General features: G+C 48.0%; 1 protein-coding gene across 3 annotated transcripts in view; it reads left to right on the top strand.

Annotated features, from left to right (window-relative positions):
• The first annotated feature begins 3,391 nt into the window (after positions 1-3,391).
• Positions 3,392-21,550, top strand: part of LOC144158112 (uncharacterized) — a 43,014-nt gene continuing 24,855 nt past the window's right edge. For 2 of the 3 annotated variants that reach the window (XM_077688766.1, XM_077688764.1), the window contains exon 1: positions 3,393-4,047. In XM_077688766.1, the coding sequence (XP_077544892.1) occupies positions 3,511-4,047 (537 nt within the window). In that variant the 5' untranslated portion in view covers positions 3,393-3,510. Of the gene's footprint in view, positions 4,048-21,550 lie in introns of all 3 variants that reach the window. The other variant, XM_077688765.1, reaches the window with a different exon arrangement.

Here is a 21,550-nt window from a genome sequence, read left to right as displayed (position 1 = left end):
GGTGCCTGTCCGTCAAATTAATCCCTCGTTAACTCGAACTCTGTTTTCTCAAAATATCTTCTGGAAACTTTTTCTCACAGTGTGTTTACCTCCCATAGGCGCTAAGCATTTGCCCGCTTTATCTCGAAACGTTTTTTTCGGATGACCACGGACGTCTCGAAATACTGGCATAGAGGACAAAAGGCAAAGTCCGCTGCAGGCAGCTGATAAGGTCCCCGTTCGAATGATTACTCCCGCCGAACGCGGTTGTGAAGTGCAAGTTTACGCGGACTACGCGTCCCCGTTACCGGAATACTGTCTGGCGCGTACATCATTGCTGTGGACGACGCAGCTGATCATGCGGACGAGGAGGAGCCTCCAGAAGTGCGTGCGTACAATGGCAGAAACAACATACATGCTGCGTCTGCTTTGTAATAAGGTAAAATGTAGCGGTGGTGACCACCAATTCATGCGATGCATTGAGAATCTCGGCTACGCTTTTCTGGGGTGCAGATGCGAACGCGAAACAGCTGAGCGCAACGCTGTTCTTTCTTCTGCAATAATAAAAGTTTTTTTTTCATGCGAATTATTTTGCCTTTCTTTCGAAATCTCCCCTGTGCAATAGTGCTTTTGTTAGCACCACTAGCTGTTATTTCAGGGACCTGGCTACAAATTTTCTGCATTTGACTTAACTCGAAACTCCGTGCTTATCTCAAAACTTTCAGCTAATTTTACGACTTTGAGTTAACGAGAGGTTACTGTATATCAACAATTAGCGTTTTCAGAAAACGCATAAAAAATGAGACAGTATCGTTCAAGTGGAGTCATAACGTTTCTGCGTCTACTTTCTAAATCAGCTGACCAAAGGCGCAGGTTCAATTCCCGGCCGCGGCGGGGCCGCTTTTGTGACGGAGGTTAAAAGCGAAAAACGCCCCTGTCTTCGACATTTCGGCGCACGTTAAAGATCCCCAAGTGGTTAAAATTTATCCGAAGCCCCCCGGTACCGCTTGCCTCATCGCCTGTGTAGCGCCGGCGCGTTAAACTTCATAATCCAAAATAAATCAGCTTCGCAAGCGCAAAACACCGCCGTGAGAAACGCAAATATTGCCGCGCGCAGGCTGGGAGCTGGTGCCGGGGAGCGCCGGCTGTTCAGTTGTTGACGACGGCAGCGCCGCCGCTATACCGGTTTTATTTTCTGCGCGAAAGTCGACCCGGCGGAGCAATGGGAGAGGCCGCCGCTCGGGCCACTCTAAAACTCGCGCCGGTTCCCATTGCTGCCAGATCGCCGGCCTATTTGACTCAACCACCGCGCGGTTGCGCAAGTGACTGATCCTCGGTGGCGGTTGTGGCGTCAGCTGAAACCGGGTTTTTGTGCGCGATTTTGTTTTCGTCTGAAGTACACTCTAAGATAAAATTTGTTCGCCTGTGTTCTTCATGTCATTTTAGTTAACTTTGCTCCTTTCCAGAGTGCTTTATTGTGCAATCATTGCATGAACAGATTTTGTTTCGCTCGTAGAGTCTACCGGCCCACTTTAATTGTATATCTTTTTTGTAGTTATTTGACGTATTTATGGGCTACTTCTAGGAGGCAACTGCAACTCCTATCTGTAATCCTTTTTCCACAGAGTTTGCTGCTTGTCGATGTTGGGAAAAGTCACGCATGAAACAGCAGCGGTGAATCTGCCAGTCGCATTGGGCAACGATATGACCAAGACGGACAACACATGACAAATTCAAACAAATTAAACGCCATCAGATAGCTACATATTCAAACAAAATAAACGCAATCAGATAGCTTAAAAACAATTATAAATGAACAGAAACGAAACAGATGTGAAAACAAAAGTTCGAGTTTGTTACGTTACACTGGGAGTACATACAGGGTGTTGCGACGATAACTGGAACACTTTAAAACTTTTTCCTGAGCGATCCGCCGCTCTGTTCGCGCTCAAACTTCACACAAAGGTCGCATTTTGTGGTCTATTTTGTTTGACACCGGGAACAACAACGGTACTTACCTGTTTATTCTGAAAATAAATAAAAACGATTTTCGCCTATGGGAAAATGGCCGCTGATTTGGACGTGCGAGCCAGCGCAAGTTGATGTTGGAACGACGGAACCACCTGCAGAGTGAAACGCATGTTTGGGATTCACGTACGGAGCCAAATGGTGCAGCAGACGATCAGAAAATGCACCTAGAAATGAGCTAACAGACGATCAGAAAACCCGGTTTTCGGGCTCGCACGTCCAAATCGCCGCCATTTTCCCATAGGCGAAAATCGTTTTTATTTATTTTCAGAATAAACAGGTAACTACCGTTGTTGTTCCCGGTGTCAAACAAAATAGACCACAAAATGCGACCTTTGTGTGAAGTTTGAGCGTGAATAGAGCGGCGGATCGCTGAGGAAAAATTTTTAAAGTGTTCCAGTTATCGTCGCAACACACTGAGTGGAAGGATGATTTTCAAAGCTTCAGAACTTTCCGTGAGAGGGCTTTGCATAATATATATCATTCTCACAGCATTCTTGTCGGCCTTATCAAAAGGCGTGGTTGACAGCAGCGGCTTAATAAACTTTCTACACATGAGTTCCACCAACTCTCGCCGATGACCTATAGCTTCGTCGGGACACACACCAAGACTGGCATTGATGCGATAAGCTCAGCGCTGTGTTTCAAGCATGCTTCGAGGGGCTTCGTAAGCGACCGACGATCCGAAAGCATCGCGTCAGGAAACTTCATGGCAAGCAGCAGTCGCACTAGCTGTTGCGTTCGATATATCTTGTCGGTCTTTCCGGTGCGGATTCCCGCTTTCTTTTTTTTGGAGCTGACATCGCTCCTTGCTTCTCTTTTCGCTGCCGGCCTCATGTACGAAGGACAGTGCGGGAAAATACTATCAATACTATGCATAGCATCTTGTTCTGTAACTCCGAAAGTGTTCCGGCCGAAAGTGCAGACTTATCGAGTAACGTACTGGACTTTGAGTTGGGCTAGCTTCCTGTTCTTTCTAGAAATGTTCTTTACCCATTGTGCTTTCAGGGCTTTGTTCACTGAGAACTCATGGTTGGAGACATCCGGATCCTTCTTCCGCACGCTGAAGAATGGCGGCAACAATATCGTATATTCTTCGGTTTTACATTTCACGAGCAAAACCTCGTCGCTTGTTTAATGGGCAGGTATTACTTACACGAATTTAGCGGCAGGTATGCCCGCAGGTATTGTAATAAATACGTAATATGAAGAGCCGTTCACTGGCAAGAAGAAGGAATGCTCAGTGCACGGTTTGCCCGCGGATCGTTTGCTAACATGCGACCTAGCGGGAGAGGATCGGTAGCGGGAGGATCGGTGAGTGGCGCCACCACACGGAATTCAGACGCAGTGGGAGAGGGCAAGGCGGGCACGCTTTGGGGTGACGCCGCAGGCATTCACATCGTCCAAAAGTAACATGGCGGCGCCCACGACTAAGATGGGGAATGAGTGAACATAGACGAGTGCGCTTGGCGGTCGTTCGTGCAATGTTCAGCGGCTCGGAAAATGGGTAAAGTCACCCGCTCTCCAGAAGAAGAAGCCGTCCGTAAGGAGCGCAAGCGAGAGTTGGCGCGCGAACGGGCACGGCGGCGTCGGGCGAATCCAGAAGCCCGCGCGAGGGATAGAGAAGCGATGCGCAAGCAGAGGGCGGAAGATCCCGAGCTTCGAGCGAGAGAAGCGAAAGCCAAGCGCGAGAGAATGGCGACGAAGCCAGAGTCCAAAGCGAGGCAAGTGGAAGCGCAGCGCCGCTATGAGGACGCCCATCGAGAGGAGAGGAAGGAAGCCAAGCGACGACGAAGGAACGCCGACCCGGGCCTTCGAGTGCTCGAAGCCTTTCAGTGCCGCCGGCGAGGTTCTTCCTTTGACGAGGAAGTCGGGCCCAATCGTGGTAGACTGTGCTTCGACAATAGCCTGTCTCGGTTAAGCAGTGTGCGCAACGAGGAACAGCATTTGTGTGTCTCGTCGAGCACGTCCGTCGCAGACTTGAGCGTTTGTAAAACGTGTAAGGACTCGCTGCTTTCTGGGACGATGCCACCTTTAAGCGTGAGTATTGTCAACGCGTTGGTATTATATTTAAGTACCACCCGCTTTCTTCGGCCCTGCATGCCCAAGCGCAGCGAGGTCGAGGAACGACTCGTTACTCCCTGCCTCACATGTATGTGCCGATGGACGTCCAGGACTCCAGTCTACTGTACATTGTCTTCCTAGAAACGTTCCCAATGTCGCTCGGGATAAAATATACACAAATGAGAGAGTAAGCACAGCAGGAAAAAGAACGAGAAGTAATTAAATGGGCGTGGTTGACAAGGATCGAAGTCATCTACGAAGCTCTATCACAAGGGTGACGCGGCAGGCAGCGCTTGAATTAGTAGAAAGAAACGTTTCAAGCTGACAAACGAAAATTAAATGCGGCAATTAAAAGCCGGGCACCCTTCGAAAGAAGGCGCTGCCCGGGAGAATAGCGGTGGGCGTTTAAAAATGGGGATAGCTACAAATCCCACCCGATCCAATCCATCCGATCTGGCGAAAAACGGAAAAAAAAAACTTGTAAACAACAATTTTTCACTGTGCACTGTGCACTGTGAATAGTTGTGTGTGAATGTCAAAAAACGTGGAAATATCGTGAGCTACTGCCAGAACATCCCTGTGGGTCGCTTCTGATCAGGTCTGGCTGCCTTCGCTCGTCGTATGAGGTCTTGCGTTCGGTTCACATTGGCCCGTGGGTTCACATTAGCCCGGCAGCGCAAGATAGGCTCCGGAACGATCGCCGGGTGGCGCTGCACTCTTCCCTCCAGGGGAGTACGCCGGCGCGGCCGCCGCTTCGGCACGTGCTTTTTTCGCTGCGCGCGTGCTGCATTTCTCGCGCTAGGAAGAGGGCTGGGTAAAATTTGCTTTCGACTTATGAAACCGTATGCGTCAGCACATGTCCAGAGAATTCGGTTTAAACGTAGAGTATATAGTGAGTTCTACCCATCGCTGCATCTACAGTAGATGCAGCGATGGCGTAGAGGTAGAGCATCCGCCTCGCTTGCAGAAGAAGCGTGGTTCGAATCCCGGTGCCGGACAATTCCCACCGAATTACTAAAAATCCGTGTATTGATGGAATTGCACACAAAGGGGCTTGGGGTGCGGCCTGACCCCGGCGACCATTGCCGGTAATGCACTCCCTCACCAGAGCAGGATTGGCCACCCTGGTGTAGTAACGGCCACAACCTCCCATGAATACGCCAATTAACCCTCGGCCCTCAGTCCCCAGCGGCTGCGAAGCACCTGACCACGGCGGCGGTCAGACCTGTGACGCAGCAGAGTGTGCTAAGAATCGATCGATCCGGACAGGCCGCCAATTTAATCTGAACCTAGCAACGTTTAACGCGCGAACCTTATCTAGCGAAGCGAGTCTCGAGGTGTTCGAGGAATTAGAGGGCATTAAATGGGATGTAATAGGGCTTAGCGAGGTTAGGAGAGCAGGCGAAGCCCTTACGGGGCTGAAAAATGGACACCTCTTATGTTACTGTGCTCTAGAGGGAACTTGGAGTGGGATTTCTAGTCAATAAAAGCATAGCTGGCAACATAGACGAATACTATAGCATTAACGAAAGGGCAGCAGGTCTTGTAATTAGGCTTAATAAGAGGTACAAGCTCAAGGTGGTGCATGGCTACGCGCCCACATCCAGCCACGACGACCAAGTAGTGGAACGCCTCTATGGAGATGTGGAATCGGCAATGGCTAAAGTAAAAACACAGTATACCCTAGTTATGGGGGACTTCAATGGTCAAGTAGGCAAGAATCAGGCTGGAGACAAGGCAGTTGGAAACTATGGTCTGGGCTGTAGAAATAGCAGGGGGGACCTACTAGTTGAGCTTGCAGAACGGAATAACCTAGGCATAATGAATACCTTCTTCTGTAAACGGGAGAGTCGGAAGTGGACCTGGAGGAGCCCGAATGGGGAGCATAAAAATGAAATAGACTTCATATTATGCGATAACCCTGGCGTCTTGCAGGATGTGGAAGTACTCGGAAGGGTAAGATGCAGTGACCACCTTATGGTAAGATCTAAAATTAGGCTAGATTTGAGGAGGGACCGCAACAAGCTAGTACGAAAGAAGCCGATAAATGAGCTAACAGTAAGACGTAAAGTAGAAGAATTCAGGATCGCGCTGCAGAACCGATATTCCGCCCTTAACGAGGAAACCGAGCTTACGACACAGGAAGCCAGCGACAACCTAACACGCATTCTCACGGAGTGTGCAGTAGAAGTCGGGGGCACTATGGCTAGACAGGATACTCGCATACTTTCACAGGAGACGAAAGATCTAATTAGGAAACGGCAAACCATGACAATCTCCACCGCAGCTGACAGAATAGAACTAGCGGAGCCTTCGAAGTTAATCAATAAGCGTAAGACAGCTGACATACGAAATTATAATATGGAGAGGATCGAATACGCTGTAAAAAACGGAGGTAGCCTGAAAGCTGTGAAGAGGCGTCTTGGCGTGGGGAAAAATCAGATGTATGCACTTAAAGATAAGCAAGGCAATGTCATCACAAATAGGGATAAAATAGTCACAGTGACCGAGGAGCTCTACAGGGATGTGTACAGTAGTCGGGACATACAGGATAATTCCGAACGAGACAGTAGCTCAGAGGAGATAGACATCCCACCAGTAACGACCGAAGAAGTAAGGAGGGCCTTGAAAGAAATGAAAGGGGGCAAAGCACCTGGTGAGGATCAGATAACAGCAGACCTCTTGAAGGATGGTGGAGAAATTGTACTTGAAAAACTGGCAAACCTGTATACGCAATGCCTAATGACCGCAAGTGTACCGGAATCTTGGAAGAACGCTAACATCATCCTAATCCATAAGAAAGGCGACATGAAGCACTTGAAAAATTACAGGCCGATCAGCTTATTGTCAGTCGTCTACAAGGTACTTACCAAGGTAATCGCTAACAGAATTTCTGCAACCTTAGATTTCAGTCAACCTAAAGAACAAGCAGGGTTCCGTAAAGGTTATTCAACAATGGACCATATTCACACGATCAATCAGGTGATAGAGAAGTGCGCTGAGTATACTGAACCGCCATATATAGCCTTCATAGATTATGAGAAAGCATTTGACTCGGTCGAAACCCTAGCAGTCATTCAGGCATTACGGAACCAGGGGGTAGATAAGCATTATGTAAGAATACTAGAGGATATCTACAGTGGGTCCACAGCTACCATCATCCTCCATAAGGAGAGCAGTAAAATACCTATAAGGAAGGGTGTCAGACAAGGAGACACAATCTCTCCAATGTTATTCACAGCACGTTTACAAGAAGTATTCAGAACGTTGGATTGGGAACAGGTGGGAGTAAGGGTTAATGGAGAATACCTCAGTAACCTCAGATTTGCTGATGACATTGCCGTGCTAAGTAACTCGGGGGACGAATTGCAAAGCATGCTTTCCGCACTGGACGAACAGAGTAGAACCGTGGGCCTGAAAATAATATGCAGAAAACTAAAGTAATGATCAATAACCTCGGGACAGCACAGCGGTTTGAGATAGGTGGCGAGGCAGTGGAAGTGGTAAGCGAATATATCTACTTAGGCCAAGTTGTGACCCCAGATCCCAACCATGAGGCAGAGATAATTGGAAGGATCAGAATGGGGTGGGGTGCATATGGCAGACATTCTCAGATAATGAATAGCAGCCTACCATTGTCGCTGAAGAAGAAAGTGTATGACAGCTGCATCTTACCGGTACTCACCTACGGGGCAGAAACTTGGAGGCTCACTAAGAGGGTTCAACTTAAATTGAGAACGACTCAGCGGGCAATGGAGCGGAAAATGATAGGTGTAACATTAAGGGACAAGAAGAGAGCGGAGTGGGTCAGGGAGCAAACTGGTGTTAAAGACATGTTAGTAGAAATTAAGAAGAAGAAATGGACGTGGGCAGGGCATGTAATGCGAAGGCAAGATAACCGCTGGTCATTAAGGGTAACAGAGTGGATCCCTAGAGAAGGCAAGCGTTGCAGGGGGCGGCAGAAAGTTAGATGGCAAACGCCCGGCAAACTTTAGCTTCGCCTTCCTATAGGGACCGGGCGGCCGTTGTATGGCACCACCGTCGTTTCAGCGAACAGCGCCACCCGTGGCGAACCGCTCGTCAGTGGAATGCCAGTGGCGGTCAGCGCAGTGTAGTTGTGCATGTCTTTCTGTCGTTTTTCTGCGGTGCGGCTTGCAAAGCGTACGTAACCCCATGTGCATTTTTCAGATCGGTAAATCTTGAGTGTGGATGTGACGTTTACGAGGCATGTCATGTGTGTTATTTACTTATTTACACCCATACTCAGTATTTACAAATAGCAGACGACGCTCAATGCTCCAAGCTGGAAGTAAAGCTGGAAGTGAAAGTTCGTTGCTTCATGCAATTTTTTCATTCCTGCATGCAGTTTCGCGAATCGAGGAGTATATTGCCACTAAATGCTCCCACAAAGCCGGTGTGTGCAACCGATCTAGGAATGCTGCGGCGCTGGCCTTTGGCAGTTGATGACGAAACGGCATCGACGTCGTCCACAAGCGAAAGACAAAGTTGGAGGGTGTCTTCGAAGATTTACCTCAAAACAGAAATTGTGACGGACGACGCTTCCGCAACTTCATTACTTACGGCTGAAACGTGTTTAATTTCACAGAAATGCTCTTACTACAGTCATCGGGAATCGTTGATAGAATAAATACCGCATGATAGTAGAATGTTATTGCTTGTCGTGGAGAAGCATTGCTTTACAAGAATTGCAATGGTTGCTGACTGGTTGGTAAATGGTTTTTCAAAAACCAATTCCTGCGTGGCTGAAGGACGCAAGACAGGAGGGTGCCCGAAACCAGTACTCAGCTTCACAACTGAATGCTGCGGTCGGTTTACAAGCTGCCACCTACACTTGAAAAATCATGCACACCTCCGTCTAACGACGATGATGGTTTATCGCAAAGCTCTATCGTATGGGTTTCCTTGGTTGCCTTCTGGATTTAAACTTTGACTAATTAAGCGTCGAATTTGACCAGCGCGTAGTTTGGTCTTTTGATCGCAGCGTCTTTGACTTTGACCATTTCCCATTCGATTTCGCACGAAGAAAACTTTGTGTTCAACCATCATAATCATTAGACGGAGGGCTAAATGATTTTGCTGTTTAATTTTGAACTTCCATGCCCCCTCTCCAAATCTAAACTTTTCCAGCGTGTCGGAAATGTGTCTGTGGTGGAGGACTCGGGCTCATGCACCCATATTTGAGGCAACTTATCACGCGTTTTTGGTGTCTTCACCAGGCATTACACGATTTTTGGGTACTCTGTAAAGAATACTTAAGCATTAAAAAACACCAGCTGGCGGTAACACTGCCACATTTTTTAACTGTCGGCGCCAGCCTTAATATCTACGCAGGTGGTAAAACGGGAAGGGGAGGAGGGATGGTTTGTAGCTTGGGCTGTTGAGTTGGTGAATAACTTTGGCTCTTGATAAAATGACCACCACAAATGTGGGATTTCCACTTCGGCTTTCAGGCTCCCATGCTGTCACAGTGTTGCTCACCAAAACCAAAGGCATAAAGCTCACGGTTACAGAAAGTGTAAACTACCGCAACATTTCTACGGTTACACGGTAATCCATCTTCGTATGCAGGTGCCTTTCTATTTAAAGCACACCTATCGAGGTATCCCAGCGCTAAGGCTGCCGTGGAAACCGTAGTGGAAACCAGTGAAGATAATTTAAAGTGGTAGAAATTAATAATATTATTGCTAATAGTTTTATTCCTACTCAGATCGCGCGGAGCCAGGCGCAGAGCGCTGCAAAAAGCGCTCGTGTCATTGTAGCCCATTCCCAACCTTACAAGCATCCAATAAGTTTGCGTAGCCGTTAGTGCATTTAAGAAGAAAATAATACTACTAATGATAGTTTTATTCGTACTCAGAACGGGTGGAGCCAAGCGCAGATCGCTGCAAAAAGCGCTCATGCCGTTGCAGCCGATACCCAACTTTAGAAGCGTCCGACAAGTTTACGTAGTCATCACTGCATCTAAGAACCCAACACATCTGTTTAGACTTCGTTTCATCTCACATGTCTGCTCACAACGTCACCAAAACATACAAAGAACCGAAGCAAACACGACAACAACAACGGGAGGCTATGTAGTCCAATGCACCGGCTCATTCCACTGACGAGGGGAGCGCCGAGTGGTGGCGCCACCCGTCCAGCTGCCCGGTCCCTATAGGAGCGGTTGTTATGAGCAGTGTGGGGCTGGATTTAAAGCGCTTTCTGGGGCTTGGCACCGAAGGTGCACGTTTCTTGTGCGGTGTTCTGAGCGTGCGCATTCTTTGGCTTACTAAAGCAGCTTCGTCACATCATCGAAATTGTATTGTCAGTTTTTACAGCGCAACTGTCTTGCGCTAGGTTCTCATCGCATGCGCTCTCGCTTTAGAGCCTAGTAAAATGCTCTGTAGGTCTCAGTCTAACGTTGCTATCTTAAAAAACAATCCCAGTGAAAGTTGCTGCTAAGTTGCTGCTCTGTCGTTACACCGAGTTTCAGTTACTTTGTCATGCTCAGTTCACAGTGAAGCCGTAAACGTTACAGCTGTCGTGACGTAGCCGCCTAAGGGGAAGTATGCTTCCAGGAAACGGCTGTAACACTTGTTTTATTGCAAGTATTCCGAAACAAATTGCACGAGACTTCATTTTACGCGTATGCGTCCCACACCACACATAGCTGGGCTTCCATTTTTGCAGTACTGGAAGAGCTCAAAATTTTTTTTTTCAGGAATACCTATGCAGTAGGCTGACCAAAAAGAAACCAAACTCGAGTGGGGCTCTCTGCAGGTGGTGTTTTCGACCCAGCTCTTTGCTTGGGAAAAAATAAATTCGGGGGTGCAGAAAATGAGTTTGTGAGAACGCACACATGGCCGAGTTTTTAGATGATGCCAGGACTCTTCTCGAGGGTGTGGACTTTAATGGTGAGTTCACCTGAAAGAACTGCAAGAAGCATTAGCACGGCATAATGCAGAAGCAAGAAAGCTTCCTCCCCGCCTTCCTGCTGTCATGCCTTCATATGTCGCAGTTTTGAAGTGCTAAAATGCATTGTTTTCAGGGTTCTGTTGGCTGGAGGGCACTGCAAAAGGAGGCTTTCGTTCTTTGTTTCCTATCGCTTCTTAGCTTTCAGCGTGGCATCGCACAACTAAAGGTGCCACGGTTGACTCTTTCTCTCTGGTTCTGTTCCAAATACAAGCATGTGTGCTGGCAGCAGTTATCTCCGTAGCATATGTCGCAGAAACATGAGGTGTGGCACGAAAAAAAAAAAAGTGCCACTTGACAGCCATGCTGTCAAGCAGTATTTTTTCTTTTCACAACTTTTGTGCCCTTGCCAGACACGAAAGTTGCATATTGGAATTCACGCTGCTAACTGCAGGGGTGAGACAGCTGCGCATATAGCGCAGTTTTGATACAAATTTGTTTTCCTGCACCAGGCTGCTCCAAAAGCTTGAAAATTGCAAAAATTGCGCCAAACTGCTCTAGAACAGTCTGAGAGCCAAGAATTTTAACGCTCCCGTCAGTTTCAATGGGGTAAAATGCTTACTGACGGCATAATATTCCAGCACCCCCAAGGTGAAGGTTTAGTTGATTTATCATATAATAAAAAAAAAACTCATAAAAATGTCCCCGAAATAGTTTTTTTCAAAAGTCACTATGTAGAGTTGCACATGTTATATTCTGTGAGTTTTTAAAGTCTTCCCATTGACAACCATCGCGAAGTCCTGCAGAAAAAATGCGTATGCGTACTGAGGCGACAAACTATATCTCCGGAACGACATTACTTGGCGCCGCCGTCTTGGTGTGGTGAAGATTGGAAAACATGGCCGCCGAGCGAAGCAGTTGCTCGTGGTTCATCAGGCATCAGGCATCAAGCATCAGGCTCTTTGCCTATTTCTACCGTGGTTTTGGTTATGGGGGGCGGCTGGGCTCACATTCAGTCGTTTGATCTGTTGGGGCAAGTTGCACGACTCGAAAGACAGGAGTTCATCAAAAACAACGCGGTGCTCGTGAATTCGCCGCGTTTTCGGAAATTCGCCGCGTTTTCAGAAGTGAAATTTCAGACCAATTGCAGTGTTATAAGACGCAGTTATTGCTACCTTTGACAGCGAGCTTGCAAGCGGCGGGAATGGGACGATCGACACTGCAGAAGTGGCGGCGCAGGCTACATCGCCGCAAAATGTTGGAGCAGTGTCCGATAGCGGGACAAGATATTATTGCACACTATTAATAATGGCTCATCTATCTGAAGTGAAACTTAATGCCAAGAGGGAGGTGGCTAAACATACCAACGTTACTCAAATTCCATCGTAATAAGCGTGCACCTTGAGGATTGAAATTCGAGGGCTGGCGGGGTGTGACGACTGTCGCCTCGCTTCGTGCAACTTTTGTCATAGCTCTACACGTGTGTAAATCCAAGTCTGGGATTACAAAAATAATAATTTCGGCATTCACATGCTAATAAAAATGCCTTACGGTTGCTTAGTTTTTCTATTCGATATTTTCAGCGGCCCTCGATACGCTAAGAATGTAAAAATGGAGTCTAAAAAAAGTAGTGCAGTTCGTACCCTATGATACTCTGGCAGACAAAAACTTTATTGAAAGGCTGTTTCAGTGCTGTGTACGTTCGAAACCGGTTAAAAATTGCTCTCTCCCCCCCCCCCCCCCCCCCCGAGTTGCCAAACATGCGATTCCTGCGACATAATGAGTGTCGTTGACTGCTCCAAATCAAGGTTCTTCTGCTCCAAAATCGAGATTTGGCTGCTCCAGAAACTGCTCCCAAATATGATTCAGCTGTCTCACCCCTGTAACTGCCAAATTTAAAGTGTCACTCGTAGTGACAACAGTCACGGTAGGTAGCATTAGGAGCTTCACTAAAAATCAGGGAGTGCGCGATAAGTTGAGACATATAACTGCCTCCCATATTTTTCTAAACAAGGTGTTCACAGCACAAGCCTCATGTGCGATGACACAACGCAATATGGGGTCGTGAAGTATCAAAATTTGGAGTTCAAGTTTGTTGGGCTGAATGTGCCAAAGCTGCTCCTGGGCTCCTGTAGGGGATCTTCAAGACGACGCAGGCCATTCAGCGCAAACCTGGAGAATGAATGACCAGAGCAGTTTTAGCATTGCTTGGCACGACAGCATCAATGGGGGGCTCCCATCCGATAACGCCGAAAATGGGCAGCATTGAAAGCCTGCCTCTGAAATGCTCAGAAGGCATTAAAAATAGCAAACACTGAGATGTTGAGCAACCACTTGAGAACAAATATGAAAGAATTTTGGTGTACAGGTGCTGAGGGAATAGCTTGTGCATATGACAATGCAACAATTTGTGTCCCATGTCATGGAACACTGCATTTTCACAGCCGCTTTTCACACATTTTCACGTGCGTTGACTGCCACGCATTGTTTTTTTGCAGTCTATGGACCATTGCCACCGTTTTGTTGTAACGATCCGCACGATTGCCCACCAGTATTGATAGTGTCAGGCAATTAGTAGTGGCAAAATACGGCATTTATTTATTTATAATACCTCAACGGCCCCAGTCAAAGGGTGTTACATGAGGGGGTAGAAAGTTCACTAACAGATGATTTGTTCAATGGCTTCTTTGAAATATGCGATGCAGGAGTGGTGCACGATGTCGGCAGGAAGGTTGTTTCATTTCGTTAATGTATGCACAAAAAACAAAGAGTGATGAGCAGTGGTATGCGCCCGGGGCGGATAAACAGCTTTCGAGGGGCTGATACAGCATGAAAGACAATGAGCTGGAAAGACATGGTTTAGGTGCAATGCATGATAAAATTTATGAAGCAAACATAGTCTTGAAATTTTGCGGCGTAGTGCTAAGTTAATCTTGTTAGCTTAAGATTTTAGTGCTGTGCGATTTTGGATGGATTCAAGTGATTTGGTGGGGATCCCAGATGGCACATGCATATTCAAGCTTCGGGTGAAGCTAGAGTATACATATTGTAAGCTATATTCTAGCTTCGGGTGAACTATTCTATATTCTAGCTTCGGGTTAGATTGGTTAAAACTTTAACAGAAGGTGGGGCTAGACATAAGTTTCTTTGGAGTTTATTCGGAGTAAGTTTCAAGAACGCGGTTGGCATCATTAGTGATGTTCATTATTTGGGATGACGAGGTCAGATCTGAAGTTAGAGTGATACCGATGTATTTACATGAATTAACTGCTGTAATTTCAGAATCAACAGGAAGTATTTAGTGGATGAATAAAATTGTCGGCAGTGAAAAGAAACGACACAAGTTTTCTTCATGTTAAAGGCATCGCAGCCATTTTTCGCACCATGATTGAATCAAAGAAAGATCGGACTGTAGGATGACACTGTCGTTTGCATTGTGAACAGGACGACACAATCGTCTGCGAATAGACAAATGTTTATTGGGGAGGTTGTTAATATACGTTGGGAATAGTGGAGGACCAAGGACAGTGCCTTGAGGTACGCCGGAGGTTACAGCAGATAGGGAGGAGCGATGGTTATTAGCACAAACTAACTGCTTACAGTTAGTCAACAAGTCACATATCCAATTAAAAACAAGATAATTAAGGTGAAGACGTGAAAGCTTCAGAAATAATCTATTATGGGGAACTTTGTCAAAGGCTTTTTTGAAATCAATGGAAATGGTGTCTACAGGTTTAATATGAAGGCTAGAACTCAGATCCTTAATGAACAGGGCGAGTTGAGTGTCACATGGAAGTCCTTTTTGAAAACCGTGTTGGTTAGGGTGAAAGAAATGTACTGAACCTAAAAAATTTACGATGTGGGAATAAATTGTGTTCCGTTAATTTAGAGCATACACTTGTACTAATAAAAATGGGGCGATAACTACTCAGTGAAGATGAAAGACCTTTTTTTGGGACAGGACTGATCTTACCAAGCTTCAGTCCTCCGGCACCACTCCAGATGAAATGGACTGCTGAAATATGTACGAAAGAATAAGGCTTGTTATTGGCTTACCTAGTTTTTTTCAGTATTTTGGAATTTATGCCGTCCATTCCCGCGGATGACGTTAGTTTCAACACTTGAGGGGTAGTATGTTCTGGAATAGGATCACCGTGTTCATCAAGTAATGATAATGTTTTTGTGGGGTTGAGGTTAATGGCTCTCCAAAATTGTTTAGGATTATTGCGTAGCATATTAGGTAATGTGGAAGAGAAAAAAGAACGCTTAGCCTTCGCAGCAAGCGATTCAAATTCCTTTGCTGTTCCGCTGTACCTGTTCCAAGTGCTTGCGCTGTTAGACAGTCTAGTCGAGCGATATAATCGCTTTTTCTAAGAGATATGTTGAACCAAGGTGAAGACACCTGTTCCATAATTGTAATAGTGGGTATCATGGATTTAGCACTTGAACAAAGGCCAGTTAGTTTCAAGGGGGCGTTGGAAGAAGTCGTTTAAATACCAGTCACAAAATATGGATAGTTCGTTGTTAATGGCGGCATAGTTTCCCTTATCGTAGTGTGAGGGTTTTCTTGGAATGTCTTGGGCCTGGTAGTTGATTAGAAAACGTAGCGTGAAGTACAGCGTGATCACTTATCTCGGGGAAAGGAATTAGCGATGCAAGATTGCCGGAGTGTGATGTGAAAATGAGGTCAAGAATATTGCTACGCAGAGGAAGAGTTTGTGCATAGCCTATGTATGTACCACATTGGGACATGTGTGAGGTACTAGCCAAAAGAAGATGACGGTAGCGCGTTCGGACTCGGGTAACGAGCTAGACGACGAAGTAGAAGAAGATCTTTCGCCTTGCCTGCGCAGTGCTCTCGGGATTGTAAATACACTGTGTGGATGCCTCTTGTACCGCTTGGCTTCACGTCTTCCTTCACGTCACCGTAACATCTTTGTGGAGGTGCTGGGTATTCCCTCCCTCTCGTCTCAGCTATCCGATCCTAAAGGCATCGTGACCCTTCATCACGTATCTCCGAAGCGGGCGCCATATTACTCCTGCCAGCATGGCTCCACCGAGCGAGTCGTCGACTCCGCTGTTCGTCGTTTCGCAGCCCCGCGAGCCCGGTTTCTTCACTGGCACTGACGATGTTGACGCCAAAGATTGGATAAAGCGCTACGAGCGGATCAGCGCCCACAACTGTTGGGACCCTATACGTTCATGCTTGCCAATCTTCTTTTCTGCTTGAGAGGTGCGGCACTCACGTGGTATGAAACCAATGAAGCCAAGTTAACCAGCTGGGACTTCTGTAAATCCGAACTCGTGAGAATATTCGGCAATCCCATCTAACGTCAGCTACGCGCAAAAACGGAACTTGCATCCCGTGCCCAGACATCGACCGAACCGTACGTTTCCTATATTCTTGACGTTCTGGCTCTCTCCCTTAAGGTCGACGAGAAAATGACTGAGCAGGACAAGGTTGGGCATGTGCTTAAAGGAGCCATGAAGAGAAAATGCAAGTTGGTTTTATTCGAAAGATTTCGTGTTTTATAGTGCCCCCAGCGCTTGTCCGGATACAAACGGTGCTTTATTCACTGAGAAATTAAACAATTTAGGTTAAAATTTTGATTTTCCCGCTCAATCGTGCGTTTTCGTGGTCCCAAATGACATCACAGGAACCGACCGCTCTTCAGCCTAGAATTCCTTCATTCACGCATCCGCCGTACAGGGTAGAGACACGTGTACGCTGGCGCCGCCATTTTCGGTTGCTCGCTCGCCGCCGAAGCAAGTCATTGTGTCAAAACCGCGCTAAAATTATCGCCGCAACGCGGTTTACTGAAGAAGTTTGAATCAATTATCTGTTTTGCGTTGCTAGGTCTCGTGGGAAACGAAAAGAATAACGCGTTGAGCCCGTTGGCCCAATTGCGGCGGCACGGGACCGTTCAAAGGTTGTCTCCACCCTGTACAGCGGTGTTGGTTTGTTCCCGCGTTTCTTTACGTTCCGTAACCTAGATGGCGCCACCATACCGTGGCAAGCGTTTCGTTTGTTTTTGCCCGCATTTAAACCTGGCTTGTTTTTGTTCTGGGAGGAAATATTCGTTCCCTGAAACAGTGCTCGCTCGACAAATGGGGTCAATCGGCCAGTGTCGTCTGAGACAACCCCAAGCCCCGTAGTGCTGTGCAGCTAAACCAAGCATGCTGTGCGCAGTACGAACAGCAGAACGCATCAGTACTTCTATGTTTACATGTGCTTTCGTAACTTCCACTGTTTGTCCCATCATTCTTATTGCTTTTGAAAGAATGTGCCCTAAATTTAAGCGTAAATCGCTCGTTCGTCTAGTTTGTAAGCTCTACCTAATTTGCGTCTGCTTCTGCCAGCCTCCGCCAATCGCAGAGCTTAGCTCATGTGACATCATAGGTTCTGTTGCGGGAAATGAGCTGGTGGGTCGCATGACCATTCCCGTTTTTCCTAATTATGTAGCTTATTTGACCGAAGTTTACGTTAAAAGTGGTGTCAGTATGATTCTAACAAGACAATCTTTTGAATGAACCAAACTTGTGTTTTCTCTTCATGGCTCCTTTAAGGGAATAGCTGACGACGCTTTTCACTTGCTCATGTGTAAGGGCTGCACTACAGTCGATGCCATCTTAAACGAATGCCGACTGTTCGATCAAGCGAAGAGCCGCCGCATCACGCAGCAGTTCCAACGGTTGCCCAACACCGCTGCGACTTCTTCCTGCGAGCCACCATCCCCCCAGCCGTTTCCGTCCGCGACTTCTCACCACGACTCCCTCAAACATACCGTCCAAAGGATAGTGCGCCGCGAACTGGAAGCCACTGCTCCTGCCGTTACTCTGCCCCATGCGGTCGACAGCCCTGTTCCAGCCATATCGCTGATTCAAGCTGTCGTTCGAGACGAAATTAGCAACATGGATCTCCAGCAAGTATTCTCAGTGAGTCCTCCTGCCGCCCGCCACAGTTATGCCCCACCTGGACCTCGCTATGTGTCCCGCCCTCCACGCTATTGAAATCCCGCTGACTGGAGAACCGCCGACGATAAGCCCAGCTGTTTCACCTGTCGCCGTGTTGGCCATGTCGATCGGTACTGTCAGAACCATTGGATTCGAGTTTCCAGGAACAACTTCTCTGCAGACCGTTCCTCGACTGATGTGCCCCGCCGTTTTTACCCTCGCACGTCGCCAGAATCCGTTGCTAATGCCGCTGGCTCTGCCTCTCGATTTGGACGCCCGCCCCCGGCGCCGCGCCACCAGTCACGTTCGCTGCAGCGCCGACACATTTCACCGTCGGCGCCCCCTCGACGCTTCTCACCGGAAAACTGATGGATGCAGCGTCCAGAGGTGACGCTGCATTCCGACCCCAGCCCAAAAATCCTCTTTTGACGTTGCCGACTAGAGACAATTTAATCGACGTTGAAGTAGATGGCGTTCCGATCACCGCTCTTATAGACACTGGTGCACATATCTCTATAATCAGTGCTCCCCTTCGTCGTCGCCTCCGTAAAGTTTTGACGCCAACCATGATGCATGTCCGTGTCGCTGATGGAGGGACGCCGCCCGTTACCGGAATGTGCACGGCCCGTGTGACCATTGCGGGTCACACAACGACAGTTTTGTTTTCTGTTTTAGAAACGTGCACGCATGGTTTGATCCTGGGCCTTGACTTTTTGCCAGAACATTCTGCACTAATAGATTGCGCAACGGGTTTACTACGCCTCGAGGTACCGCTTTCGTCCGATGCTGCAGACGCCTCAGTTTCCCCGTCGTTATGTTCAGCTGAGTTCATCCGTCTGCGCCCTGAAGCCGTCACCGATGTTCCCTTGTCCTCCCGCCACCCTCTCCCTGATGGTGCGTGCCTCGTGTCCCCTGCCATCAACGTTTTCCTAACGCGCAATGTGATCCTGCCGAACTCTGTCGTAACCATCAAAAACAGCCAGACCATCCTTCCAATTCTGAATTTTGGATTGCATTCCCAAGTACTTCCCCAAGGAATTTCACTCGCCTCAGTTTCTCCACTGCGCGACATTGAAATTTCTGCGACATGCACGTCGGCACTTCTCTACCGGCTTCCTCTCGTGACCTCCTATATACCCCGAACTTAGCGGAGAAATTTGGCTCAATAATAAGTTCCGTACTTTCAGGACCACAAGTCCAAGAATTACGCGAGCTTCTTCTATGGTACTGTGACATTTTTGACTTCCAGAACCGCCCCTTGCGTCAAACACATGAAGTGAAGCACCGGATTGACACAGGCGATGCCAGGCTAATCTACACGCGACCTTATCGAGTGTCCCACGGGGAACGCGATGTAATCCGAAAAGAAGTAGAAAAAATGCTCGATAAAGACATCATCGAGCCTTCCTGCAGTCTGTGGGCGTCCCCAGTAGTTCTGGTAAAAAAAAAAAAGATGGCACCTGGCGCTTCTGCGTCGATTACCGCCACCTCAATAAAATAACCAAGAAGGACGTATACCCACTGCCCAGAAGAGACAACGCTTTCGACTGCCTTTACGGGGCTACGTACTTTTCCTCAATTGACCTCCGCTCGGGGTATTGGCAGATCTCTGTCGACGAGAGGGACCGGGAAAAGACCGCCTTCTTCACACCTTTACCAATTTACCTTTACCAATTCACCTTTACCAATTACTTTACCGATTCAAGGTGATGCCATTTGGGTTGTGGAATGCGCCAGCGACCTTCGAAAGAATGATGGATTCTCTACTTCGCGGATTCAAATGGTCGACATGCCTGTGTTACTTGGACGACGTGATTGTTTTTTCACCATCATTCGAAACTCACCTATCTCACCTTTCCGACATTCTTTCCCTTTTCCGACGTGCTGGCCTACAACTAAACTCTTCCAAATGTCAATTTGCTCGCCGCCGCATTACGATCCTCGGCCATCTCGTCGGCGCTGAAGGAGTTCAGCCTGACCCAGACAAAGTCAACTCCGTGAAGAACTTCCCGGTTCCGTGTTCTACGGACGGCATCCGTACGTAGCTACGGACGGCATCCGTCCGTAGCTTTGTCGGACTTTGTTCCTATTTTCGACGTTTCATCAAAAGCTTCGCTGATATCGCCCGTCCTCTCACTGACCGTCTCAACAAAGACGTCAAGTTCTTCTGGGGTATCGACCAAGATGAAGCTTTTAACACCCTAATATCCCTCCTTACGTCCTCCCCAATTTTAACCCACTTCAACGCGGCCGCTCCTACCGAAGTGCGAACCGATGCCAGCGGTCATGGGATCGGCGCCGTACTGGCTCAACGCCAGGGTGGCCACGACCGCGTTATCGCGTACGCCAGTCGCCTCCTCTCCCCTGCCGAACGCAACTACCCTATCACCGAGTGGGAATGCCTTGCGCTTGTGTGGGCCGTAGGAAAGTTTCGCCCCTACCTGTACGGATGGCCTTTCACTGTTGTCACCGATCATCATGCGTTATGTTGGCTCTCTTCGTTGAAAGACCCCACCGTACGCTTGGGCTGCTGGGCACTACGCCTTCAAGACTATTCTTTCTTCGTCGTCTACAAGTCTGGTCGCCTTCATCAAGACGTTGACTGTCTTTCTCGTTACCCAGTTGACCCTCCCGAACCTCTGCCGCAATCCTGCTTGCTTTCAATTTCGGGATTACTCCACATCGGTGATGAGCAGCGTCATGATCCCTCTTTGAAATCCATCATCGACAGTCTCACTATCGCCCCGCACGGGGCACCTTGAGTTATCTTGGTGACGGTACTGGCGATACCGCGGACCCCGAGCCCCCATACATAAGCTGGATCCAACCGTGGTGATGTGTTTTAAGGTGAAGGGTAGAAACCTCAAACGGTGGCCGTCGGAGCCCAGGTCAAGCTCCGGCGGCATCCTGGACTGAGGACGCCTCCTTCAAGCTTCAGTACAATCCCCCCCTGTCGATTTAAATAAACGTTTATTCTCTCTCTCTCCGGCGGATGGGCTCCCTGTCTGTCTACCAGGCAGGGAGCTCCGGGACCTCTTTGGCTACCAGGGTAAGGTCAAAGAAGAAAGTACCCCCGTCTCCCTGCTTTTTCCTATGCCATATGGATAAATCAACCCCCCCCCCCCAGACGTGATCGGCCCCCCTAAAAGGGGCCGCACCGAAGTATCTTTTCCTTCTTTGCCTTCTATCTCGCTCCTAAAGCCAGATAACTACCCTCGTTTTTTGATCATTGAATCTGTGGACAAATCGAAGCCGGTTTCCTCTCAATCTGTATTTCTTGTATCATCGGCAAAACATACGACGCCAAAAAGCTCAGAACTGGTGAAGTGCTAGTTGAAGTTAGAACCCCGCAGCAATCCACAATCCTCCTGAAACAAACCCGCATGGCAGATCTGGAGATCAGGGTCACACCCCACCGCAGCCTCAACAGTTGTCAAGGTGTGATCTCTGAGGCAGATCTCCTAACCGAGAGAGAGACTGATCTGCTCGAAGGCCTAAAAGAACAAGGCGTGACAGCAGTAAGGCGCATCGTCATCAGGAGAGAGAACAAAGAAATAGCCACCAAACATCTGATCCTGACTTTCGACCGCTGCACACTGCCCGAGCATGTCAA

The sequence above is a fragment of the Haemaphysalis longicornis genome, unplaced genomic scaffold (genome assembly GCF_048455015.1).
Source record: "Haemaphysalis longicornis isolate Haplotype H1 unplaced genomic scaffold, Haemaphysalis longicornis Haplotype H1 scaffold_10, whole genome shotgun sequence".
NCBI lineage: Eukaryota > Metazoa > Arthropoda > Arachnida > Ixodida > Ixodidae > Haemaphysalis > Haemaphysalis longicornis.
The sequence above is the reverse complement of the archived record's forward strand: the minus strand, read 5'-3'. Positions and strand labels throughout refer to the sequence as shown.